Source organism: Nematostella vectensis, chromosome 7 (assembly GCF_932526225.1).
Source record: "Nematostella vectensis chromosome 7, jaNemVect1.1, whole genome shotgun sequence".
NCBI classification, from domain to species: domain Eukaryota; kingdom Metazoa; phylum Cnidaria; class Anthozoa; order Actiniaria; family Edwardsiidae; genus Nematostella; species Nematostella vectensis.
Genome location: NC_064040.1, coordinates 17,093,508 through 17,116,469, shown reverse-complemented (window position 1 = coordinate 17,116,469; position 22,962 = coordinate 17,093,508). Strand labels below are relative to the sequence as shown.

The 22,962-nt window shown below is 41.3% G+C and overlaps 2 protein-coding genes across 2 annotated transcripts; one reads left to right on the top strand and one right to left on the bottom strand.

Annotated features, from left to right (window-relative positions):
- Positions 1-135: 135 nt before the first annotated feature.
- On the bottom strand, positions 136-8,827 carry LOC116617300 (coiled-coil domain-containing protein 85C-A). The gene is made up of 7 exons (XM_048730651.1): positions 8,100-8,827; positions 7,512-7,582; positions 5,772-5,846; positions 5,216-5,288; positions 3,558-3,604; positions 3,228-3,398; positions 136-1,239 (listed from the first exon to the last, which is right to left on the bottom strand). The coding sequence occupies exons 1-7, from the start codon at positions 8,644-8,646 to the stop codon at positions 1,141-1,143; spliced, it is 1,083 nt and encodes a 360-aa protein (XP_048586608.1). The 5' UTR covers positions 8,647-8,827; the 3' UTR covers positions 136-1,140.
- An 890-nt stretch (positions 8,828-9,717) lies between these two features.
- On the top strand, positions 9,718-21,866 carry LOC5511222 (atypical kinase COQ8B, mitochondrial). The gene is made up of 12 exons (XM_048730648.1): positions 9,718-10,524; positions 15,351-15,417; positions 15,732-15,800; positions 16,265-16,390; positions 16,490-16,575; positions 17,132-17,272; positions 17,635-17,810; positions 19,147-19,288; positions 19,767-19,874; positions 20,185-20,250; positions 20,421-20,507; positions 20,906-21,866. Exons 1-12 carry the CDS (start codon positions 10,102-10,104, stop codon positions 21,173-21,175), a joined length of 1,761 nt encoding a protein of 586 aa, XP_048586605.1. The 5' UTR covers positions 9,718-10,101; the 3' UTR covers positions 21,176-21,866.
- The last annotated feature ends 1,096 nt before the right edge of the window (positions 21,867-22,962 follow it).

Here is a 22,962-nt window from a genome sequence, read left to right as displayed (position 1 = left end):
TATTTTTGCTGGGTTCATTAGGCAAGAGTTGATAACCACAGAAAGCAAGTGAAAGGTGGAGTGAGAGAAGGGCTTATCTCTTATCGACATTTAGCCAGCTACTGGGGATGGTAGCATAGCAAAAATAAAAACAAGTTTGCACACAAGACGCATGTATAGAACTTGATAATTTATCATTTGTTGTCTAAAATACCCTTCAGATCATTTGGCAAAATATAAATGATATACAATTTTTTAAATTTCTTCTATTTCTTATGATCAGTCAGAGTATGACTGTACAAAAAAATTACCGGCTTGGTACTCCACAAGCTACAAAATGGGCAAAAGTCAGATATCATGTTATACATGCTATAAATTATTAGTTTTGTGTGAATGATTATATAATGGAACAAAAGATCAAACTTGCTACAGTAACTCCAGCATTTGGTCCACACCATCAATAACCCTTTTTGCAGTTAAAATTACAATACTTGGGAGGCCTGTGGTTTTACACCAAAGAGAGGCTCAAATGGATGTACATGTTTTTTTATTCCTGCCAAATGCAATTAAACAGCAAAACACACAAGACAGCAACATTCCATACAGTTTATTCCATACTTGGCATTCCTGACAAAACATGCCTGCTTCAGCCTGTTTGGTGTAAAACAACAGGCCTTCCAAGTATTGTATTTCTAACTGTAAAAAGTTGTATTTGAGGGGAGGGGCATACTTTAAGACAATCTTTTTGCCAAGTCCACCATCTGCGGCATGTGAATGCTGATATAAAATTGTGCATACCATGTGCTTTATTAGGTTTATGTAATCCTAAGCACTTTAATAAGCATCCTAGCACAATTCTACATTTCTGTTTTAACCTCAGTTAAATTTTCTTATAATTTATCCATTTACTTTAATAACTGTTGAGGGTTGCACCAATAAGAATATGAGATGTGCTGATCACCCTGATATGGGAAACGTTTCTGTGCACAACAGAATATGACTAAATCCTCCTTATGAAGTTTATGTCAACCCAAAGAGTGGCTCTCACATGCTGACTTTTGTTAGATCTTGTCTTGGTGCCAATGGTAGCACACTTTCCACTATTTATGTCGTCTTTTTGCCAACGCAAAACACAGCAAATATTGCAGTCGAAATCTGTTGTCATAAGAGGTCTTCCAACACTTCCTCATCACTATGGTCGTTGCTATTTACTTGAGCAGGTTTAGTCTGGTCACCATTTGACAGTTTTCTCCAGACAACCTGAAATACATCAAAACCGGTAAGAGATGGAAAATACAACAGAAGTATGAAACAAAATTTAAAGGCTGTCAAATAACAGGGCCATATCAGGAACAGTGAAATCTCCTTTGTTTGTGACGTCATAACGTTTGGTTTATTTGAAAGGTTCGCGTGAGCAACAGGTTTGTGTTGTCCTAAAGTTGGATTGATATTGAAGGCAACATCACCAACCCCAGTTTGATAATAATGACAATACTTTTGGGGTCAAGTTTTGGGTTTAAGGTCTTCGTTTTGTGGACATACTTTCATACTCTCCAACAGAATAATGCCTGGTCCTTTCCCCTCATCTATAGCAAAATCTTAATATTCTTCAGCCTCCCAGCTCTCACCCCCCCCCCCCCCCCAAACCCCTGACGCATCCTTTGTCAGGCCCCTGGAAGCAAAAACAATCAACTTTGGTTATTTGTATGTATTTGGAGCATTAAGACTGGCAGTATGCGATGCGAATTTTTTAAATACAATAGAGGAGTTCGCCAAGGATGTATTCTTTCTCCGCTATTATTTAATTTGTATCTAAATGACATTCCCTCTCTTTTACAGAATGCAGTTGGTCTTGACCCCGTTCTTTTGCCCAATGGGGTCCCCTTAAACTCCTTGTTTTATGCTGATGATCTGGTTCTTATCTCAACCAGTCCCTCGGGACTACAAAAATCGATTAATCTGATCGATCAATTCTGTAAAGATTGGTTAATGTCTGTAAATAAAAAAAAACAAAAGTAGTTATTTTTCAAAAACAATGCCGGAAACTGACTCTTCAAAAATTTCGCTTCTTCTTAAATGGCTCACAACTAGATAACGTAACAGAATATAAATACTTAGGATGTACTTTTAATACAAACGGTAATTTCACAACTTCGAAACTGCGGTCAGTTGAAAAAACAAGACGCTCTATCTTTGCAGTCAAGCGCTATCTCAATTTTAATAGATTCCCTATCAAGTTAAATAACAAGTTATTTAACGCACTCTTCTCTCCGATCCTATTGTACAACTCGGACGTATGGGGAGCTTATGATGCGATAAATTTTCAAAAATGGGAAACAGACCCCATAGAACGCTTGCATTGCCAATTTTTCAAATACTACTTTGGCTTGAAAAAACGGGCCCCAAATGTCTCTGCCCGAAATGAGGCCGGCAGATTATCGCTAAAATCAACAATATTACGTAACACCCTAATGTTTTGGCTCCATATTCAAGCATTACCAGAAAATAGTATTGCCAAACAATGCCTTAAAATTTCTAGCGAATTGGCATGTTTGGGCAAATCGAGCTTCAAGTCCTCAATTTGTAAGATACTAGAAACATTTGATGCCCCATATAATAAGGAGTCGATTTATAACAAATTTAAACTAGGAAAATTAATCACAAATATTACGAACGAATCTAAACGTTATCAAATGGGTCTTATAAATCTGAACAAAAAGCTAATTTTTTACTCCTCTTTCAAAAAAAGACACAAAATCTAGTGAATGCTATGATAAAATACTTAAGATGGAACACAGTAAAGCTTTAGCCAAACTCAGACTAGGGAATCTTAATCTAAACATAGAAACAGGTAGACACACAAAACCTCCGATTCCAAGAGAGAAGCGTATCTGCCAGATTTGTAACACTTTAGAGGATGAAAAACATTTCATGCTTTTCTGCGTCTCATCCCACTCTGAATGAAAGCAATTATTTTCTGATATCCAATCCCACTACATTTTCTTTGACAATCTAAGTAATGATGATAAAATTTTGTTCCTTTTTAATAATGTTGACCCTTTTGTGAATAAGAAAGTAGCCCACTTTATATACAAAACATTTAAATCAAGACCGAATACTCTCATTTAAGCCATATTATGTTATGCAATACCATCAATGTAAATGGAATGCAAATAAATAAATGAAATGAAATGCATGGAATTAGTGGCATCTAAACTATGTATTAATTATTTATTAGTAACACTTACATTACACATTTCTTTAAGAACTGCAACCTCTGTGTCATCAAGACCCTCATTTTCCTTGCTGTTGTTTTCCTTGTCCTTGTTGTCAAGACTGTTATGGATTTCCAACACTTTCATTGCTTGTTGAACCGCTTCTGGTCCCATCTTAGAGTTGCTCATAAATGGTAGTTTCCCCTGAAAGAAAGCCAATGATCACTAATAACAAATAAATAAAGCAAAAACTGTTTTTATTTCTTTTCAGCCTTGAAACCAAACTGTGGCTTTAATTCCCTGAATAAAGGTTATCTTGATTGATACCAAGGAGAGGAGTAAAAACAATAAAAGTACCCTCACCTGTTTGGGCCGTATTCCATTTCTTAGTATTCCAGTTTGACCATTTTCTAAAATAAATATAAAAATGTCAGAACTAAAACATAGTACAATTTTTAATAGAATACTGAGTAGTAATAGGAAATTACCCTGGAGTTACCCATCCCTCTTATACTGGAGCCTCCTGGAGTTACCCATCCCTCTTATACTGAAGCCTCCTGGAGTTACCCATCCCTCTTATACTGAAGCCTCCTGGAGTTACCCATCCCTCTTATACTGAAGCCTCATGGGGTTACCCATCCCTCTTATACTGAAGCGTCCTGGAGTTACCCATCCCTCTTATACTGAAGCATCCTGGAGTTGCCCATCCCTCTTATACTGAAGCCTCCTGGAGTTACCCATCCCTCATACTGAAGGCTTCTTGAGTTACCAATCCCTCTTATACTGAAGCATCCTGGAGTTACCCATCCCTCTTATACTGAAGCCTCATGGGGTTACCCATCCCTCTTATACTGAAGCGTCCTGGAGTTACCCATCCCTCTTATACTGAAGCATCCTGGAGTTGCCCATCCCTCTTATACTGAAGCCTCCTGGAGTTACCCATCCCTCATACTGAAGGCTTCTTGAGTTACCAATCCCTCTTATACTGAAGCCTCATGGGGTTACCCATCCCTCTTATACTGAAGCATCCTGGAGTTACCCATCCCTCTTATACTGAAGCCTCATGGGGTTACCCATCCCTCTTATACTGAAGCGTCCTGGAGTTACCCATCCCTCTTATACTGAAGCATCCTGGAGTTACCCATCCCTCTTATACTGAAGCCTCCTGGAGTTACCCATCCCTCTTATACTGAAGCATCCTGGAGTTACCCATCCCTCTTATACTGAAGCCTCATGGGGTTACCCATCCCTCTTATACTGAAGCGTCCTGGAGTTACCCATCCCTCTTATACTGAAGCATCCTGGAGTTGCCCATCCCTCTTATACTGAAGCCTCCTGGAGTTACCCATCCCTCTTATACTGAAGCATCCTGGAGTTACCCATCCCTCTTATACTGAAGCCTCATGGGGTTACCCATCCCTCTTATACTGAAGCGTCCTGGAGTTACCCATCCCTCTTATACTGAAGCATCCTGGAGTTGCCCATCCCTCTTATACTGAAGCCTCCTGGAGTTACCCATCCCTCATACTGAAGGCTTCTTGAGTTACCAATCCCTCTTATACTGAAGCCTCATGGGGTTACCCATCCCTCTTATACTGAAGCATCCTGGAGTTACCCATCCCTCTTATACTGAAGCCTCATGGGGTTACCCATCCCTCTTATACTGAAGCGTCCTGGAGTTACCCATCCCTCTTATACTGAAGCATCCTGGAGTTGCCCATCCCTCTTATACTGAAGCCTCCTGGAGTTACCCATCCCTCATACTGAAGGCTTCTTGAGTTACCAATCCCTCTTATACTGAAGCCTCATGGGGTTACCCATCCCTCTTATACTGAAGCCTCCTGGAATTATCAAAGCCCAAGCTAGATGGATTATTTACCTTTAATTATAATAGAACCATCATACAGAGGCATTTCCCTTTGATTACCATAGCCCCATTTGGATGCATTATTTACCTTCAATTATCATAGCCCCATCATGTAAAGAAATTTTCCTTTGATTACCAAAGATGCATTATTTACCTTTGATTCCATTGTGGTGCCCATATCTGTTGATTCTTGATGTACTACATCTGCTGTCAATACTCTCTGTGTCCTGAAAGATTTAATAAGAGCTTAGTAGTCAATATTAAGTTCCCTATTACAGAACATACTCTGATATTGGGGTGTTTTCAGATTTAACTAGGCTGTCAACAAGCAGGATTTAATTATTTTATGTGCTAGATTAATTGAAGGTGACTTCATCTAGCACTCTTACTATTCTTTAACAAGAAATAAAAGAAATAGGAAAACTTTTTATTGGTATTTAAAAAAATCAGAGTCCCTAACTTGGATAAAGTACTTGAACAACCAGTTAAACTTTGAGTTTGCTAAGAACTACTACATAATTTTCAGTCATCAAATCTTTAAATCAAAATAATTATCTGAAAAAGAAGAGCTCTGAAATTCAAAGCCACAAATGTAATAGGTTTTTTTTGTGCTGTCATCTGTGTTGTTTGTGAGTGATGTGGCTTATCCGCTTTGCATGATACTTCCTATTAACTGAAATTAAAGAGAAAAAGGATGTTCTGGTACTCACTGTTTCTGTCAGCTCATCAGGCATAGAAAAAGACACTCTTTTCCTTGCTCCTCTGTCACTGATATCCTCTAAACTCTGAAAGAAAAGAAACATAAAATACACATTATGCAGGTCTTCTCTATTCCCATTAATAAGGAGGACACAAGTTTTGTGCATTTTTAGGACAAAAATGGAAGGTTATCATTACATGGGAACTAATAATGGTTTCATTAGGCCCCACCAAGCGCCACCTATTTTTTTTTAATGTTGACTTAAGTTTTATTTGAACTAAAGAGATAAAATAACTTCCACCCCCTACTTATCAATCTTTATCACCTACTCTGAAAGCTAATGAGAGCCCTGTCATTTGACTTTTGGATTGGAGACTAGCACAGCTCAGGCTTTTAACAGCAAAATAACAGTAACAAAAAGCAGCTTTAATATTTAAGGCTTACAAATAAAGCCAGAAAGTTTTTTTTTTTCAGAAAGGGTTTATTTTTATTTAAAGATTTTATTTTGTTCTCTTTGGTAACGGGCACAGTAATTTCTGTGTTTATTATGGCTTGAATTTGCCACCCGAAAGATCACAGAATCTCTTAGCACAAGTCCCTACCCTTAAGCAAAATCAGATATTTATCCAACTGCATAATTTAACACAGAAATAGTTTTCCACAATTTTTTTAGACATAACATGTTTTATTCTAGAGCAACAACGCTGCATCATCTGTATTTTCTATCTATAGAGCCAATCAAAAAGGTATCTTTAATATAAAAAACACATCCTTTCTTTTGATTATCAAGAGTTTTAATGTCAGCATGTAATTATTATTCAGTCCCTAGCTTCCTTAGAGATTCTAATATTCCTTATTTGTTTGCTCAATGGATATTGATAAGAACAGAACTCAGAATAACAAGACAAAGACACTCTCTTACATGTGATTATCCAGAAAACCCAGCAATGTTGAAACCTTAACAACATCAGACGGTTACTTGACTTTGACAGTGAGCAATAGCAGAAACAACGGGCTGCCACTCAACATTTATTTAAATCATTAAAGTTACTCACAAGTTTCCCAACAAATAAGTTTAAAATGACCAACACAGGGTTAATCTTTTGAGACCTTGATCTTGTTTTGTTTTTTCAACCAATTAAACTCTGGTTCAATACATGCATGTTTATTTCTGAAAATTCACAACATGACCTTTGCTGGGTTATCTATTGAGTTATCATTGAGATTTTATAAAAGATGATTACGAACATATGACTTTAATCAAATTGTCTAAAGTGTTGTCTTGCACATGTGGTTTTCTGAACATAGTTGAGGCTGAACTTTGGTTTCTAACTTAATTTTGTAGGATTAGAGGCATTAGAGAATACTTATCGCATATCTGCATATTTTTCTGTCTTTTCATCTAAGAATGTCCTATTTGTTGATTTAAACATAAATTGACTATGTTCATACACTGGAAAACTTAATAAAAAGATTAGAGAAATAATTTTAGTGGCAATTGATTGCATTATCACATGCTTCGATAATTAATTGGTATCATGTACAATTTAAGAGACTGTATTTCACAAGATAAATGGCCCGACACTTCTACTAATGTTCCATTGTTGCCGACGCCTAATATCAAACCATTTGTGGGGTTACTGTGGAAACATTAAACGCCGGAAACTCGCCAAGGTGCTTTTTATACCACTTTGGTACCAGTCAAAACATAGCACCCGAAAATCGTGATTCTTTACGAGTAAAATCTCACCTTTCGTATTGGAGCTCTTTCGGTTCCAATGTTACTGAGACGAGTTTCGAGTTTCTCTGAATAACCCGGGCCTGGAATGAAATTAAAAATGGATAAGAAGATAAATGAGTGTTGCCCCGAGGAGCAGTGCAAGTTTTTTGTCCTTCTTGTCACATCAATCAAAGAGTTTGTACGGCGTAGTGAATGTGTCTCGGGGGAGATTGATGGTGTGAATTGAACTCTGTTACTATAGAGCAAGGTGTTGTACTTTATAACAAGGCTAGTTAGGCATTATACCCGGTGCTTTTCATTTTACGAATAATCAATACAGATCTTACTACAATAAAACAGCAGCAATGGTTCGATGCAGAGCAATTTTACGTTAGCGGCTAAGTGGCTGCTCGAGGCAGGGATAAATTCTTCCTGTACTCAACAAAAGGACAAACAATTTAAAATTCTTTGAAAATGCTTTCCACTTAGATTCCCGGGGACAAGCTCTTTTGAGCGTAAACAATTGGCCGGCTTTTGGCTTGATTCCGTTCCAAATCATTGCACGATATATTTCAGGGTCTAAAATAAACCCCTGTATGGATTATTTCTTCCATATACCTTTAGTCACCGTGTCTAGAGTTCCATTTACCAAGGGATTTGGCTGTGAATCCGTACTTTTTGTGCAATTACTACATGTTGCACTCCGTGTTGTTTTACGTTGCTGATCGAGATACAAGCACAGCTCTTTTAATTCGTTATTTTCGGTCGAGATCTGGCTTTCTCGCAATTCTAAAATATGGAGTTTTTCTTGGTAGGATGCTGCTTCGTTTCGCATAACTGTGGCGGTGTGGCGACCAAATCTCTGCCATTCACGAGCAAGTTTTCTACATTTGTGTCGGTCATCGTCTAAATAGCAGCAGAGATCCCGAAGTTCCTGCATGTCGGTTTGAAGTTTATGATTAACCTCCTTTAACAAACGAATCTCCTCCAGATGGACTTGCATTCTCGTGTTAAACTCTTTCATCAACGTGCCATGGTCCTTTATTATTTGAACTTTTTCCGCTTCGCACTGTCTTAGCTTTTCTAGTACTTTGTCATGTTCGCTCTGCGACACACTTGTAGGTCTTCCCGCCTCGATAACTTGCACACGAGCAGTTTGGTTCATCTTGCTTTCAATCGAAAAACATTACCAAGTGTTTACACCGCCAGTACAGTCAAGCCATAATCCATTCTTCCTTGATGATTGTAGACTAGGAATAATTTTAGCATTGACAATACGTTGAGATTTACATCGAAACTATCTACCATTTACATTCTCAAATTCTGTCATGGAATAATCAATCGAAACGACAGATCGATTTCGCACCTTCAATCAACCAATCACAATTCAATATTGGGCTCCCTGTCTTGATTACAGTAACAGTTCACTTGGGCGCTCTCTCTCGACAAATTAGCGGGAAAAGAGTGTGAATAACAAATTTTGCTACTTCCTTTTCAGCAAATAAGGTAGATTTCCGTGACGCTATTTTCCGGTAATAATAGAAAACCAACGAAATTTATCTTTAGCCTCTAAGATGATGAGGTTGCGTTTCACCATTTTATATCATTTGATGCTATGTTATGGTGGGACGAATTGTGTGTGAAGTGCGCAGTGCAGGTGATGTTTGCTTTGGCGGAAGAGCGTTGTTAAATTTGTATCACATCAGATCTGGTACTTGAGAATGAGGGTGCATAATTTGCGGCAGTCTATGGGTCCTTTCCCAACGCGCATTCCAGCCCCCCTCGCAGATGACCGGATAGAATGAAGATAGAACACATGTATACTACCAGGGAGTTGATGACTCTTTCCAAATTTTGAACTAAATCGCATAATGTTTGTATTATATTCAGTTTTTATTGAGCGCAAAAAAATTTTATTTTACATGCATGCATTTTTAAGTAACATGCATGTTATCACTACAATATAACCCAAAAGAGGCTGAGGATTACAACTCAATATGACGTGCTAGTGTATAAAAGATTACCGCACGTAGGGTGCCTTAGGCGCCTAGCCTGTGCGTAGCGGCACTCGGTGACCTGCCCGTAAAACCTTTTAATTTCGAGTGATTTATGCGCACGTGAAAGTGTTTTTTTTTTTTTTTTTCAATTATACAGTACAACACACTAAATGTCTTGATGCACGAAAAAAAATCAATGTGCTCATTACTCGAGTTTTTCAACACCGAAATACTCAACTTCGTTTAACAAAAACGGGCCGCCAACATGCTCGCCAAAGTGCTCGCCAATTCGACCCTCCCCCGACTTTGCTAGAAAATGCCATTCCTCGTCATTATATTTTAGAGCATACTTAATTAACTATGTTGAGAGGTAGGGACTAAAAGATCCGTGTTATCTATATTCCCAATGTTTGGTGAGCCATGTGACAGGTCGACCTCATTACGTAATCTGAGATCGCGGGCTCACAAAACAAACGAAAGCGACTGGTTCTGCTGCACGAGCCACGAAGATCGACTTTAGCCGTTTTGGAAAACCGTGATCCGCGCCGAACCTTATATCAAATCAACGATTACTGTACCATGTCCACTTATAGATGACAAAGTGACCGTAGCGGGGTAAAGAAATGGCATTGAGGACGCTGAATAGTTCGCGAGGAGCGGTTCTTCTACTTGGGGAAGGAAATTGTTACGTCACACTCAAACAACGTGCTGTCGCTAAAGCTTCCCCTTCAGTTGTTTATTTGGGTGAAGATACTGCCACACAATACTGCTGTGTGAACAATACAAGGAGAAATGTTTTTTTTTCTACTAATACCAAAGCGAACTGTTCCCCAGCCCTTCCTTCGTTTAGGGATTACGATTCCAAGGGCGCACGTGCGATGTATCATTATTGTAGAAGGCTGCTCTGCACGTCCCGTGCTATATATAGGAACCAAGACCATACTACTATCGGCCCATCAGAGGTCAAGGCGGATCAGAAGCTCAGTCGTAAAGGTGCTTCACAAATTCCCGGAAGTGCTGCAGCCAAGGCTAGACGGAAACAACAAGTAAGCTTTTTAGTATGACCCAAAACAAAGCCTTTACGTTTACGTTTAATAATATACTTCACAAAGGCATATATGGCCATATCATAAAGGTATAAAAAAAAAATAAAATAAAAAATAACTTAAGAGGAATTTAAAAAGCAGCTCTGCCCCCCCCCTACCCTCCACCCCCCTCGTCCTCGCCCCCTCTACCAGACGAATGTATGCTTTAAACATTACAGCCCGATTCATTGTTGCCTCCAGTTTTCAAAATGGGAACCTTTTTACAGTGTTTTGTGATCTGTTAGTCATAAGAGGAGGCAGGGCATGTAAAACGAGGCCTAGAGACTACTTTCTGCCTTCCTCCTTCAGGTTTGCACTCTCTCCTTTAGATTCCGCTACTTAACTGATCTAGTTTCTAAAGAAGAGTTTATTTTCTTAGGAAGAGTCTACGGCAGTCAGGAGAAAACTACTGGTGCTGGTTTCATTTTTTTTTTTTTACTGACACGTAAAGCATTAACTATATGTGCTGCCACCATCCAACCTTCTCTCAGCATAAAAAAAACACTTGTCTACACAATTCTTTTAGAAAAGCTCAAGTCATGTTTTTTACTGAAATTGAAAGCAGGGAGATGCAAGCTCAAAGTGCCCAAAGTTTCCCCCCTCCCCCCTCCAATGATTGGCAGATCAGAAAACCCAGCAAATTTTTTTTAGTTTAGAAAAATAGAGGGCACACAACAATAAATTTTAGCTGTAAACAGTGAAAAAAACCTACAATCACACTAATATAAATCTGCTATAGGGAATTAAAGTAATTAAGGACCTCCGTCATATGTAAATATTGTGCCTTTTATCTTTATTCTTGACCCAAAGGGGTAAAGTAACACCCACCCAGAGATGTAGCAGGCCTCAGAATATTGAGGATGGTAGGAGCAAGCCAGGCCCCTACTGGTCATTTCCTTAATATTGTTAAGACACATGCCCCACCCCTCACTATGGCCCTTCACCCCTACATGTTGTGTTGATGTCTTCAGCTTAGCGCCCGCTCACATGCCCCACCTCTTACTATGGCCCTGCACCCCTACATGTTGTGTTGATGTCTTCAGCTTAGTGCCCGCTCACATGCCCCACCCCTTACTATGGCCCTGCACCCCTACATGTTGTGTTGATGTCTTCAGCTTAGCGCCTGGTTACATGCCCCACCCCTTACTATGGCCCTGCACCCCTACATGTTGTGTTGATGTCTTTAGCTTAGCACCTGGTTACATGCCCCACCCCTTACTATGGCCCTGCACCCCTACATGTTGTGTTGATGTCTTCAGCTTAGCGCCTGGTTACATGCCCCACCTCTTACTATGCCCCTGCACCCCTACATGTTGTGTTGATGTCTTCAGCTTAGCGCCTGGTTACATGCCCCACCTCTTACTATGGCCCTGCACCCCTACATGTTGTGTTGATGTCTTCAGCTTAGCGCCCGCTCACATGCCCCACCCCTTACTATGGCCCTGCACCCCTACATGTTGTGTTGATGTCTTCAGCTTAGCGCCCGCTCACATGCCCCACCCCTTACTATGGCCCTTCACCCCTACATGTTGTGTTGATTACTTCAGCTTAGCGCCTGGTTACATGCCCCACCCCTTACTATGGCCCTGCACCCCTACATGTTGTGTTGATGTCTTCAGCTTAGCGCCCGCTCACATGCCCCACCCCTTACTATGGCCCTACACCCCTACATGTTGTGTTGATGTCTTCAGCTTAGCGCCTGGTTACATGCCCCACCCCTTACTATGGCCCTGCACCCCTACATGTTGTGTTGATGTCTTCAGCTTAGCGCCCGCTCACATGCCCCACCCCTTACTATGGCCCTGCACCCCAACATGTTGTGTTGATGTCTTCAGCTTAGCGCCTGGTTACATGCCCCACCCCTTACTATGGCCCTGCACCCCTACATGTTGTGTTGATGTCTTCAGCTTAGCGCCTGGTTATATGCCCCACCCCTTACTATGGCCCTGCACCCCTAAATGTTGTGTTGATGTCTTCAGCTTAGCGCCTGGTTACATGCCCCACCCCTTACTATGGCCCTGCACCCCTACATGTTGTGTTGATGTCTTCAGCTTAGCGCCTGGTTACATGCCCCACTCCTTACTATGGCCCTGCACCCCTACATGTTGTGTTGATGTCTTCAGCTTAGCGCCTGGTTACATGCCCCACCCCTTACTATGGCCCTTCACCCCTACATGTTGTGTTGATGTCTTCAGCTTAGTGCCTGGTTACATGCCCCACCCATTACTATGGCCCTTCACCCCTACATGTTGTGTTGATGTCTTCAGCTTAGCGCCTGGTTACATGCCCCACCCATTACTATGGCCCTGCACCCCTACATGTTGTGTTGATGTCGTCAGCTTAGCGCCTGGTTACATGCCCCACCCATTACTATGGCCCTGCACCCCTACATGTTGTGTTGATGTCGTCAGCTTAGCGCCTGGTTACATGCCCCACCCCTTACTATGGCCCTGCACCCCTACATGTTGTGTTGATGTCGTCAGCTTAGCGCCTGGTTACATGCCCCACCCATTACTATGGCCCTGCACCCCTACATGTTGTGTTGATGTCTTCAGCTTAGTGCCTGGTTACATGCGCCACCCCTTACTATGGCCCTGCACCCCTACATGTTGTGTTGATGTCTTCAGCTTAGCGCCCGCTCACATGCCCCACCCCTTACTATGGTCCTGCACCCCTACATGTTGTGTTGATGTCTCCAGCTTAGCGCCTGGTTACATGCCCCACCCCTTACTATGGCCCTGCACCCCTAAATGTTGTGTTGATGTCTTCAGCTTAGCGCCCGCTCACATGCCCCACCCCTTACTATGGCCCTGCACCCCTACATGTTGTGTTGATGTCTTCAGCTTAGCGCCTGGTTACATGCCCCACCTCTTACTATGGCCCTGCACCCCTACATGTTGTGTTGATGTCTTCAGCTTAGCGCCCGCTCACATGCCCCACCCCTTACTATGGCCCTGCACCCCTACATGTTGTGTTGATGTCTTCAGCTTAGCGCCCGCTCACATGCCCCACCCCTTACTATGGCCCTTCACCCCTACATGTTGTGTTGATTACTTCAGCTTAGCGCCTGGTTACATGCCCCACCCCTTACTATGGCCCTGCACCCCTACATGTTGTGTTGATGTCTTCAGCTTAGCGCCCGCTCACATGCCCCACCCCTTACTATGGCCCTACACCCCTACATGTTGTGTTGATGTCTTCAGCTTAGCGCCTGGTTACATGCCCCACCCCTTACTATGGCCCTGCACCCCTACATGTTGTGTTGATGTCTTCAGCTTAGCGCCCGCTCACATGCCCCACCCCTTACTATGGCCCTGCACCCCAACATGTTGTGTTGATGTCTTCAGCTTAGCGCCTGGTTACATGCCCCACCCCTTACTATGGCCCTGCACCCCTACATGTTGTGTTGATGTCTTCAGCTTAGCGCCTGGTTATATGCCCCACCCCTTACTATGGCCCTGCACCCCTAAATGTTGTGTTGATGTCTTCAGCTTAGCGCCTGGTTACATGCCCCACCCCTTACTATGGCCCTGCACCCCTACATGTTGTGTTGATGTCTTCAGCTTAGCGCCTGGTTACATGCCCCACTCCTTACTATGGCCCTGCACCCCTACATGTTGTGTTGATGTCTTCAGCTTAGCGCCTGGTTACATGCCCCACCCCTTACTATGGCCCTTCACCCCTACATGTTGTGTTGATGTCGTCAGCTTAGTGCCTGGTTACATGCCCCACCCATTACTATGGCCCTTCACCCCTACATGTTGTGTTGATGTCTTCAGCTTAGCGCCTGGTTACATGCCCCACCCATTACTATGGCCCTGCACCCCTACATGTTGTGTTGATGTCGTCAGCTTAGCGCCTGGTTACATGCCCCACCCATTACTATGGCCCTGCACCCCTACATGTTGTGTTGATGTCGTCAGCTTAGCGCCTGGTTACATGCCCCACCCCTTACTATGGCCCTGCACCCCTACATGTTGTGTTGATGTCGTCAGCTTAGCGCCTGGTTACATGCCCCACCCATTACTATGGCCCTGCACCCCTACATGTTGTGTTGATGTCTTCAGCTTAGTGCCTGGTTACATGCGCCACCCCTTACTATGGCCCTGCACCCCTACATGTTGTGTTGATGTCTTCAGCTTAGCGCCCGCTCACATGCCCCACCCCTTACTATGGTCCTGCACCCCTACATGTTGTGTTGATGTCTCCAGCTTAGCGCCTGGTTACATGCCCCACCCCTTACTATGGCCCTGCACCCCTAAATGTTGTGTTGATGTCTTCAGCTTAGCGCCCGCTCACATGCCCCACCCCTTACTATGGCCCTGCACCCCTACATGTTGTGTTGATGTCTTCAGCTTAGCACCTGGTTACATGCCCCACCCCTTACTATGGCCCTGCACCCCTAAATGTTGTGTTGATGTCTCCAGCTTAGCGCCTGGTGACATGCCCCACCCCTTACTATGGCCCTGCACCCCTAAATGTTGTGTTGATGTCTTCAGCTTAGCACCTGGTTACATTCCCCGCCCCTTACTATGGCCCTGCACCCCTAAATGTTGTGTTGATGTCTCCAGCTTAGCGCCTGGTTACATGCCCCACCCCTTACTATGGCCCTGCACCCCTACATGTTGTGTTGATGTCTTCAGCTTAGCACCTGGTTACATGCCCCACCCCTTACTATGGCCCTGCACCCCTAAATGTTGTGTTGATGTCTTCAGCTTAGCACCTGGTTACATGCCCCACCCCTTACTATGGCCCTGCACCCCTAAATGTTGTGTTGATGTCTTCAGCTTAGCGCCCGGTCACAGGAGAGAGCAGTGCCAACCTCTAGAGTGGGCCGGCTCGTCAACTATGGCGGTAGGTTATTAAAATGTATGCAACTTTATATGTAAGGAGAGAAATGTTTGAAATCTTTTGCAACTTTATATGTGCATAACACAGTAGCTGAAACATAGTTACACTTAACAGCCCACTCTTAAGAAAGTACAAGATATTATTTTGTTGTAGTGTCATTTGGAAATGTATGTAAAAAGGTATTAAGTTAAAGGCATAGGAAACCCTGTATTATAAACTATTTTTGGGATGATGAGTATGGTGGGTGTTCTTGTGTCTTCCTTTGATTACCCACCTGCTAAGTATATTGAAAGTGATGAGAATCATATCTCTCTCAGGTCTTCTGGCTAGTGTAACACTTGGGGCTATATCAGAAATCACAAAAGGACAGCTTGGTTTAAAGCAAGGTACAGTGATTTCTAATAATTTATACAATAAGTTATAAATGTTCAGTAATATAATAAATATAATAACAGACTAACTATTATCATTATAGAGCAAGGCACTAGATTGAAGATGCTGTCCAGAGATCTGGATGCATTCCAGACAGCTGTTCATCATTTTTTTACAGAGAAGAAAGATGTCTTGAGAAGTCTGAAAAATTAATTCTTCCTAGCACCTATCAAAATGTTTATATTGTTTAACAACTGTTGAATCCTGACAACTCTGACATGGCTAACTCAAACTCGTCCCTAACCCAAGATTTATCTTTTCTAGATACAGTAATTTTTGTGAGTCTTGCTACTGTTTTACTGTTCGGCAGACTACAGTCTAGTTCATTTTCTATAAAGAGGCTCATCGCACAGTATATGTTGAATGCCATCAAATCCCCTTTTACACATTTTTGTGAAAAAAAATTATATTCCTTTAGTGGATAACTTGTCAAAAAAGACAGGCAGCGCATTCTTGACAGAGGCAAACGTCCAAAAGATTGTGAATACATTGTGTCGCATGAGAGGAGCTGCTTTGAAACTTGGCCAGATGCTAAGCATACAAGGTAAAGTATTCTAGATTACCTGACAACTTCAAGATTCGTTTCAACTATTAGTTTGACTTGGATAGTTTTACAAGCTTCCCTTTAATGTTAATGTCACAGATAACGCCCTGATTGCTCCAGAGTTACTTGCCATCTTTGAGAGGGTCCGTAACAGCGCAGATTTCATGCCCAAGTGGCAGCTGGAGGTACAGTATTCTTTGAAACCACTTGGGTCAGATCCATGAGAGGGGGCAATATATTAAGCATCCAGTATAAATCCACTCACTAGCTTCCGTACTCACTATCTATTAAGCCATAGATAATGAGTAGCAAAAAGCGGTAATTTCGAGCAAAAAGCGGTTATTTATTGCTGAGAATTATTAAAATCTTAATTTTTTCTAAGTTATTATTTGAGTGGATTTACACTAAAACAGAGGCACTATGCCCTTCGTTGACTATCTATTCACTCATAGAAAACTCGAGCTCATAGTGTAATTGTTAAATATATAAATATAATAATGATGTAAAGAAATATATAAACAGGAGTTGAATATGTGGTTTTAGCTTCATAGTCCTAGAAGCAATTCAAAGTGTTGGAAGGGTGTATACACTCTGGGCCTGGCACTGGTTCTCTAAGTATTGACAAGTTAACATCAAGCCTTTGAATTTGAGATGCTCAAAGCAATCAAGTTTAAAATACTGTTTGTTTGTTTCTGTGTGTTTTTTTTTTTTTTCGTACTGATGTTTGTTCTTCACTTCTAGAATGTTTTAAAGAAAGAGATTGGAGCTGATTGGAAAAGTAAGCTCCTGGAATTTGATGAGAAGCCATTTGCAGCTGCATCAATTGGGCAAGTTCACAGAGGGGTGTTGCTGGATGGCAGGGAGGTAGCCATCAAAATACAGGTAAAAACATACTGTCATAAAGGTCAAATATCTGCTGAATGAAACATCTGGAATTATTAAAAAGACTAGGGTTCTACATATATACTATACATACATACAAAACACAGACACAAAACTCTACCAAGAAATTTTTGTATAAGTATATAAGCATACATCTTGGATAAAGACATTCATCCTGCAGTCTTCCGTTGTGCATCATTATCCATCAAACTTCAATACAGATTGTACCTTATACTGATAGTGCCTTATCTGACAAGTTTTATTGGATGGTCCCCCCACCCCTCAACCCCCCCCCCCCCTTACTACTATTCCTCTGTATTTTGGTACTTTATATGGTCATTTTTTGTTTTGTGATCTTTTAGTATCCTGGAGTTGGAGATAGTATTGACAGCGACATCAATAACTTAATGACCATCCTGAACATGGCTAGCCTCCTTCCAAAAGAGCTTTACGCTGAAAATGCTGTGGAAGTAGCAAGACGAGAGCTTGCGTGGGAAGTGGACTACGTCAGAGAAGCCCAAAGTGCCAGAAAATTCAAGTAAGAGAATAGTAGCCTGTGTAGCAAGTGTTTAAGTGAGTTTCAAAAGCATGAAAAAAATGTTGTTGCTCCATTTTTCATGCAGTTGAACTCTTCACTTGTTCAAACATGAGCACAAAGGTACACATTTTACACTGGCTTGCATGATGTGTTCAACCCCAGGGGGGTGTCTGAACCCTACCTCACCATAGAAAGAATGTCACAATAGTCATGCTGTTTTGTATTTTGGGCTGAATTTTGATATTTTGGTAGTTTTTGGGAATTGTTAAGTCTGGTAACTGGGGTATATAATCGAAGATTGAAAAAAATATTGGGCTCCTTTCCCCTCTCCCACATCATGCTTATAGCTGAGTACCCCCTCCCATAGGGTTTTCTCTTAATGCTTTCCATATTCCTGGTGCCCTAGCAACATATAAGTTAGCCTGTGTAGCTGGTGAGTTTCAGAGCAGTTTTCTATCCGAGAATATGTGAACTTGGTTGTAGTTTTTTTTTTATTAGCTTTTCAAATGGCTGCATTAGAGAGCTGAGGCTAGTGTAAGAGGCACCCAGAATTATTGCCTGCAATCAACCCCGTGAGATTTTCTAAATGCCATTGAGCCGCCGTGTGTGGTGAGCGCATGTTTGATGGCAAAAAGCAAGCACTCCAAACACTGTCAAATGAGAACCAATTATAAACCAGCCTATGTAAACATTAGTGGGAAACAAATTTGCCATCTTGCTCCTAAAAAATTATTCAAATAAACATGGCAAACTATGGCGGATAATCCAACCCCTCTTTGCCGTATTTTCCATAAGTTTTTTAAGCCAAATTTTCTGGAGAAGAGAGGCAGACATTCCACCTCTGTCAATTTATACTCCCCAGTGAAGAACAAAGATTTTTTGGTCTTGTCTTGATTGAAGTTTGTACAGGCGTTGCAATCGAATTTGTTAACAACAAGCCATTTTCCAGCAGAGCTTGCAACCCCTTCACGAGAAAAAATTATAGATAATCTCTCTCTGTTTGTCCCAAGATTTTGTAAATCTTCTAAGCACTTGTCTAAATTTTGCTTGAACAAACTGTCTTCCTTTGCCGCCATTTTACTACTAACTAGTAATGCGCCAGATGTGATGGCTTGTTGATTAATGACAGAAGCTATTGTCAATTAGCCAATCAGAAAAAGTGTTTGCGCGGAGTTTAAAAAATCTCATGAGGTTGATTGCAGGGGGTTATTTCAGGGGCCTCTAACAATAGCCTTGAACGGGTTCACCTAGATTTGGATAGCAAACTGCTCTGAAACTCAAAGTAACTGCCAGCTACACAGGCTACTTAAATTTTGACACTAGCTGTTCTGTTTAGAGAGCTGCTAAAAGACGATCCAGAGATTGGAATACCAGTGGTGATAGATGAGCTAAGCTCAAGGCAGGTTATCACTTCTGAACTGATCAATGGAATGCCACTGGATAAGATCAAAGACCTCAGCCCTGAAACTATCAACAAGGTATTAACACTGATTTTTTTTTTTGTGGTGTGATAGAGCAGTTTAATAAAGAGAATATAGAGGTATCACTCAAATGAAGCCCCCTTTTTCAGTTTGAGAAAAGCTCAAATCATTTCAGAGCTTTATGGAAAACATGCTTAAGCATGCTATCTGATTGACATGAACTCTGCTAGACAACCAATGAGACAAAGAAATGATTGAGTGTGAATCCTAGCTCATCACAACCCCCATTGTTTTATCGTTTGTGTCAATAAGTCTTTCGTGAGTGAAGTAGTTGGCAGTAAAAACCCTGGCTTTCCGAGGATGATCAAAACTGGGATTCCTTAATGCTAATTTGCTACTTTGTCTTTCTTGAACTTTATTAATTTGGTGACCATGTTGGCGTGTGTCACATGGAACAGTAAATTGTAGCTGAATCGAAGGCTGGACCATCCTTAGTAATTCTAAAATTGAATATTGCATCTTTTTTTTCCTCTAGGTCTGTTATAAAATTCTTCACCTTTGTTTGCGAGAAGTTTTTGAGTATCGCTTTATGCAGACAGACCCCAACTGGTCCAACTTCTTCTACGACCCTGAGGCTGACAAGGTGACCAAACCAGAATAAAGGGACTCACTTTATCATGTACAGTGGAACAACGATATTTTGATACCCAAAATAGTGATACTCTCTGTATTGCCATATTCATTTTCTGGCCACTCCAACAATAAAATATATGAGAAGTCATCTAATGATTTTCTACAATGCTTTTTCGTCCCTTGCCATTTCATTAGATCAAGATTTTGCTGTACATGTAAGATGTTGTGCATAATATATGATACCCGTAAACTGCACACCAGAAACAAGTAGACTCTACTACCTAATAATAATTATAATGTTGTTGTTGTTGTTGTTGTAGATTTATCTTCTTGACTTTGGTGCCAGTAGGGAATATTCCAAGTCATTCGTTGATCATTACATCAAGGTTAGTCAAGATCTTGTTAAGATAGCTCATTATTTTCATTTGTGGATTATTGCATCAAGGTTTTTCTCGTTGTATAGGGTAAGTCAGTATTCTCATATTTTGGTCATTGCTTCAAGGTTAGTCTTGACAGTATTTGCCATCAATTGACATATTGAAATGTTTTCTAACAGATCATACGAGGAGCAGCTATTGGTGATGAACAAATGGTTGTGGATAACTCCATTGCACTACATTTTCTAACAGGATATGAATCTAAGGTAAGAAAATGATTTTTTTCGTAAAAAAAAAGTTTTTACTCTTTTACTCAGTGAGGGCCCCTACCATTCCGCTTTCCGTTTGCATTGGATATACTTTGTTATTGTTTTTATTCATTATAATTTAAATTTTATATTTATTTATTACAAATTATGTGAAGAAACTTGTAAATATTAATTCATATGCAATGTATCAAATTCAGTTGAATGTACCCTAACTGCTATATCATCCTGTCCGATGTAAATTAGATTAGAGGCATGGTTTTAGTTGCATTTACGCACTCAAAAACACCATAGTTTATTTGGTGGAGCATGTTCCCTTTGCTTTATATGGCATTCCCCTTCCCCACCCTCCTGCACACTCCACCACTGCTTCATGTTTCACTGTGCTATGTTCGCAGGTTATGGTCAAGGCCCACGTGGATGCAGTCATGATACTAGGCGAGCCATTCAAACAATCCAAACCCTTCAATTTTGGTACGCAGGACACCACACGCCGGATAATGGACCTAATTCCCATCATGCTCCGCCATCGCCTGACCCCGCCCCCTGAGGAGGTCTACTCGCTGCACAGAAAGCTGTCAGGCTCATTCTTGCTGTGTGCCAAGCTAGGCGCAGTCATGGAATGCAAAACTTTGTTTGATGAAGTCTGGAACAATTATGAGTTTTAAAGACGGGGCGAGGTTGCCAAGACACAAGATGGCTAGGTTACTTAGTACATTAGGGCTAGGTTACCACGGTGAAAAATGCCTGTTACCGAGTTCATTAGGCCAAGGTTACCAAGGTGCAAAAGGCCTGGTTTATGTATACGAGACTGGGTCGGGTAGTGTACAAGTTTATGTATACAAGACTTTCCTTGTACCTTTAAGGATCGTGTAGTGTACAAGTTTATGTATACGAGACTTGCCTTGTACCTTTAAGGATCGTGTAGTGTACAAGTTTATGTATACGAGACTTGCCTTATACCTTTAAGGATCGTGTAGAGTACGGCTGTTTGGCTTTTTTGAGCGAGTTGATGTTTTCATGCTGTATTTTAGCAAATAGAAGCCATGTCTTTGTTTTCAGGGGCGTAGCCAGGATTTTTAACAGGAGGAGGCCCAAAAAGGCCAATATAACACATAATAATATAACACGCTTGCCCCCTGGCTATGCCCCTGGGATCAGACGAACAAATTTATCACAGATCAGACGCTGTGGCCTTTCCGGGAAAACTTCCGGGATTCCTGAAACTACGGCTAGCCGACTAAACTACAAAGATATTCTCGATCTTGTCTAAGCACATTCAGGACTCCTCATTCCTGATGTGATCTTTCCAACAAATGTTGAGTAATTTTAAATACTAGATACGTATTCCAACTTAAACGTCCAGCATTATCTCCCTTATTCATCTTCCAGGTCTCACAACCGTATAAAAAAGCTGAGGTACTTGTGATCCTTTTAACCTCCATATTCTTCTCAGTCTAGTGCATGCACTTCTTGGGGTCATTTGTACAAATAACGGCCCCTGCAAGTACGGCAAATCCGACCGGACCTAGTCCTTTGCGGGAGCGTCTCCTCTGTCACTCTCCAAGTTAAATCAGTCAATCTCCGAATTATCAACTTCTCCGTCACTATCTGACCTATTATCTCAGTCACTCTCCCATCCGCCTCCGACTCATCGTCTATGCATCTGACAACTCCCCTTCTCGTCACTTCCAATATTATCTATTACAAGCGCTTCATCCTCCCAGTTTACCTCCTCTCAATGGCCACTTTCAATATTATTTATTACAAGCGCATCATCCCCCTACTTTACCTCCTCTCAAGGCCACTTTCAATATTATCTATTACAAGCGCGTCATCCTCCTAGTTTACCTCCTCTTAATGGCCACTTTCAATATTATCTATTACAACCGCTTCATCCTCCTAGTTCACCTCCTCTCATGGCCACTTTCAATATTATCTATTACAAGCGCGTCATCCTCCTAGTTTACCTCCTCTCAATGGCCACTTTCAATATTATCTATTACAAGCGCTTCATCCTCCTAGTTTACCTCTCAATGGCCACTTCCAATATTATCTATTACAAGCGCTTCATCCTCCTAGTTTACCTCCTCTCAAGGCCACTTTCAATATTATCTATTACAAGCGCGTCATCCTCCTAGTTTACCTCCTCTTAATGGCCACTTTCAATATTATCTATTACAACCGCTTCATCCTCCTAGTTCACCTCCTCTCATGGCCACTTTCAATATTATCTATTACAAGCGCTTCATCCTCCTAGTTTACCTCCTCTTAATGGCCACTTTCAATATTATCTATTACAAGCGCTTCATCCTCCTAGTTTACCCACTCTCAATGGCCACTTTCAATATTATTTATTACAAGCGCGTCATCCTCCTAGTTCACCTCCTCTCATGGCCACTTTCAATATTATCTATTACAAGCGCTTCATCCTCCTAGTTTACCTCCTCTCAAT

What these genes read in the sequence shown, in the direction of transcription:
- LOC116617300 (XM_048730651.1), bottom strand. Translation starts at nt 8,646, where the DNA reads ATGAACCAAACTGCTCGTGTGCAAGTTATCGAGGCGGGAAGACCTACA. An exon ending in ATGGAATACGGCCCAAACAG is followed by an intron (nt 3,399 to 3,557) that starts GTGAGGGTACTT and finishes GCTTTCTTTCAG; the next exon opens with GGGAAACTACCATTTATGAG. An exon ending in TTCTTAAAGAAATGTGTAAT is followed by an intron (nt 1,240 to 3,227) that starts GTAAGTGTTACT and finishes GATGTATTTCAG; the next exon opens with GTTGTCTGGAGAAAACTGTC.
- LOC5511222 (XM_048730648.1), top strand. Translation starts at nt 10,102, where the DNA reads ATGGCATTGAGGACGCTGAATAGTTCGCGAGGAGCGGTTCTTCTACTT. An exon ending in TGCCCAAGTGGCAGCTGGAG is followed by an intron (nt 16,576 to 17,131) that starts GTACAGTATTCT and finishes CTTCACTTCTAG; the next exon opens with AATGTTTTAAAGAAAGAGAT. An exon ending in GCCCTGAAACTATCAACAAG is followed by an intron (nt 19,289 to 19,766) that starts GTATTAACACTG and finishes TTTTTCCTCTAG; the next exon opens with GTCTGTTATAAAATTCTTCA.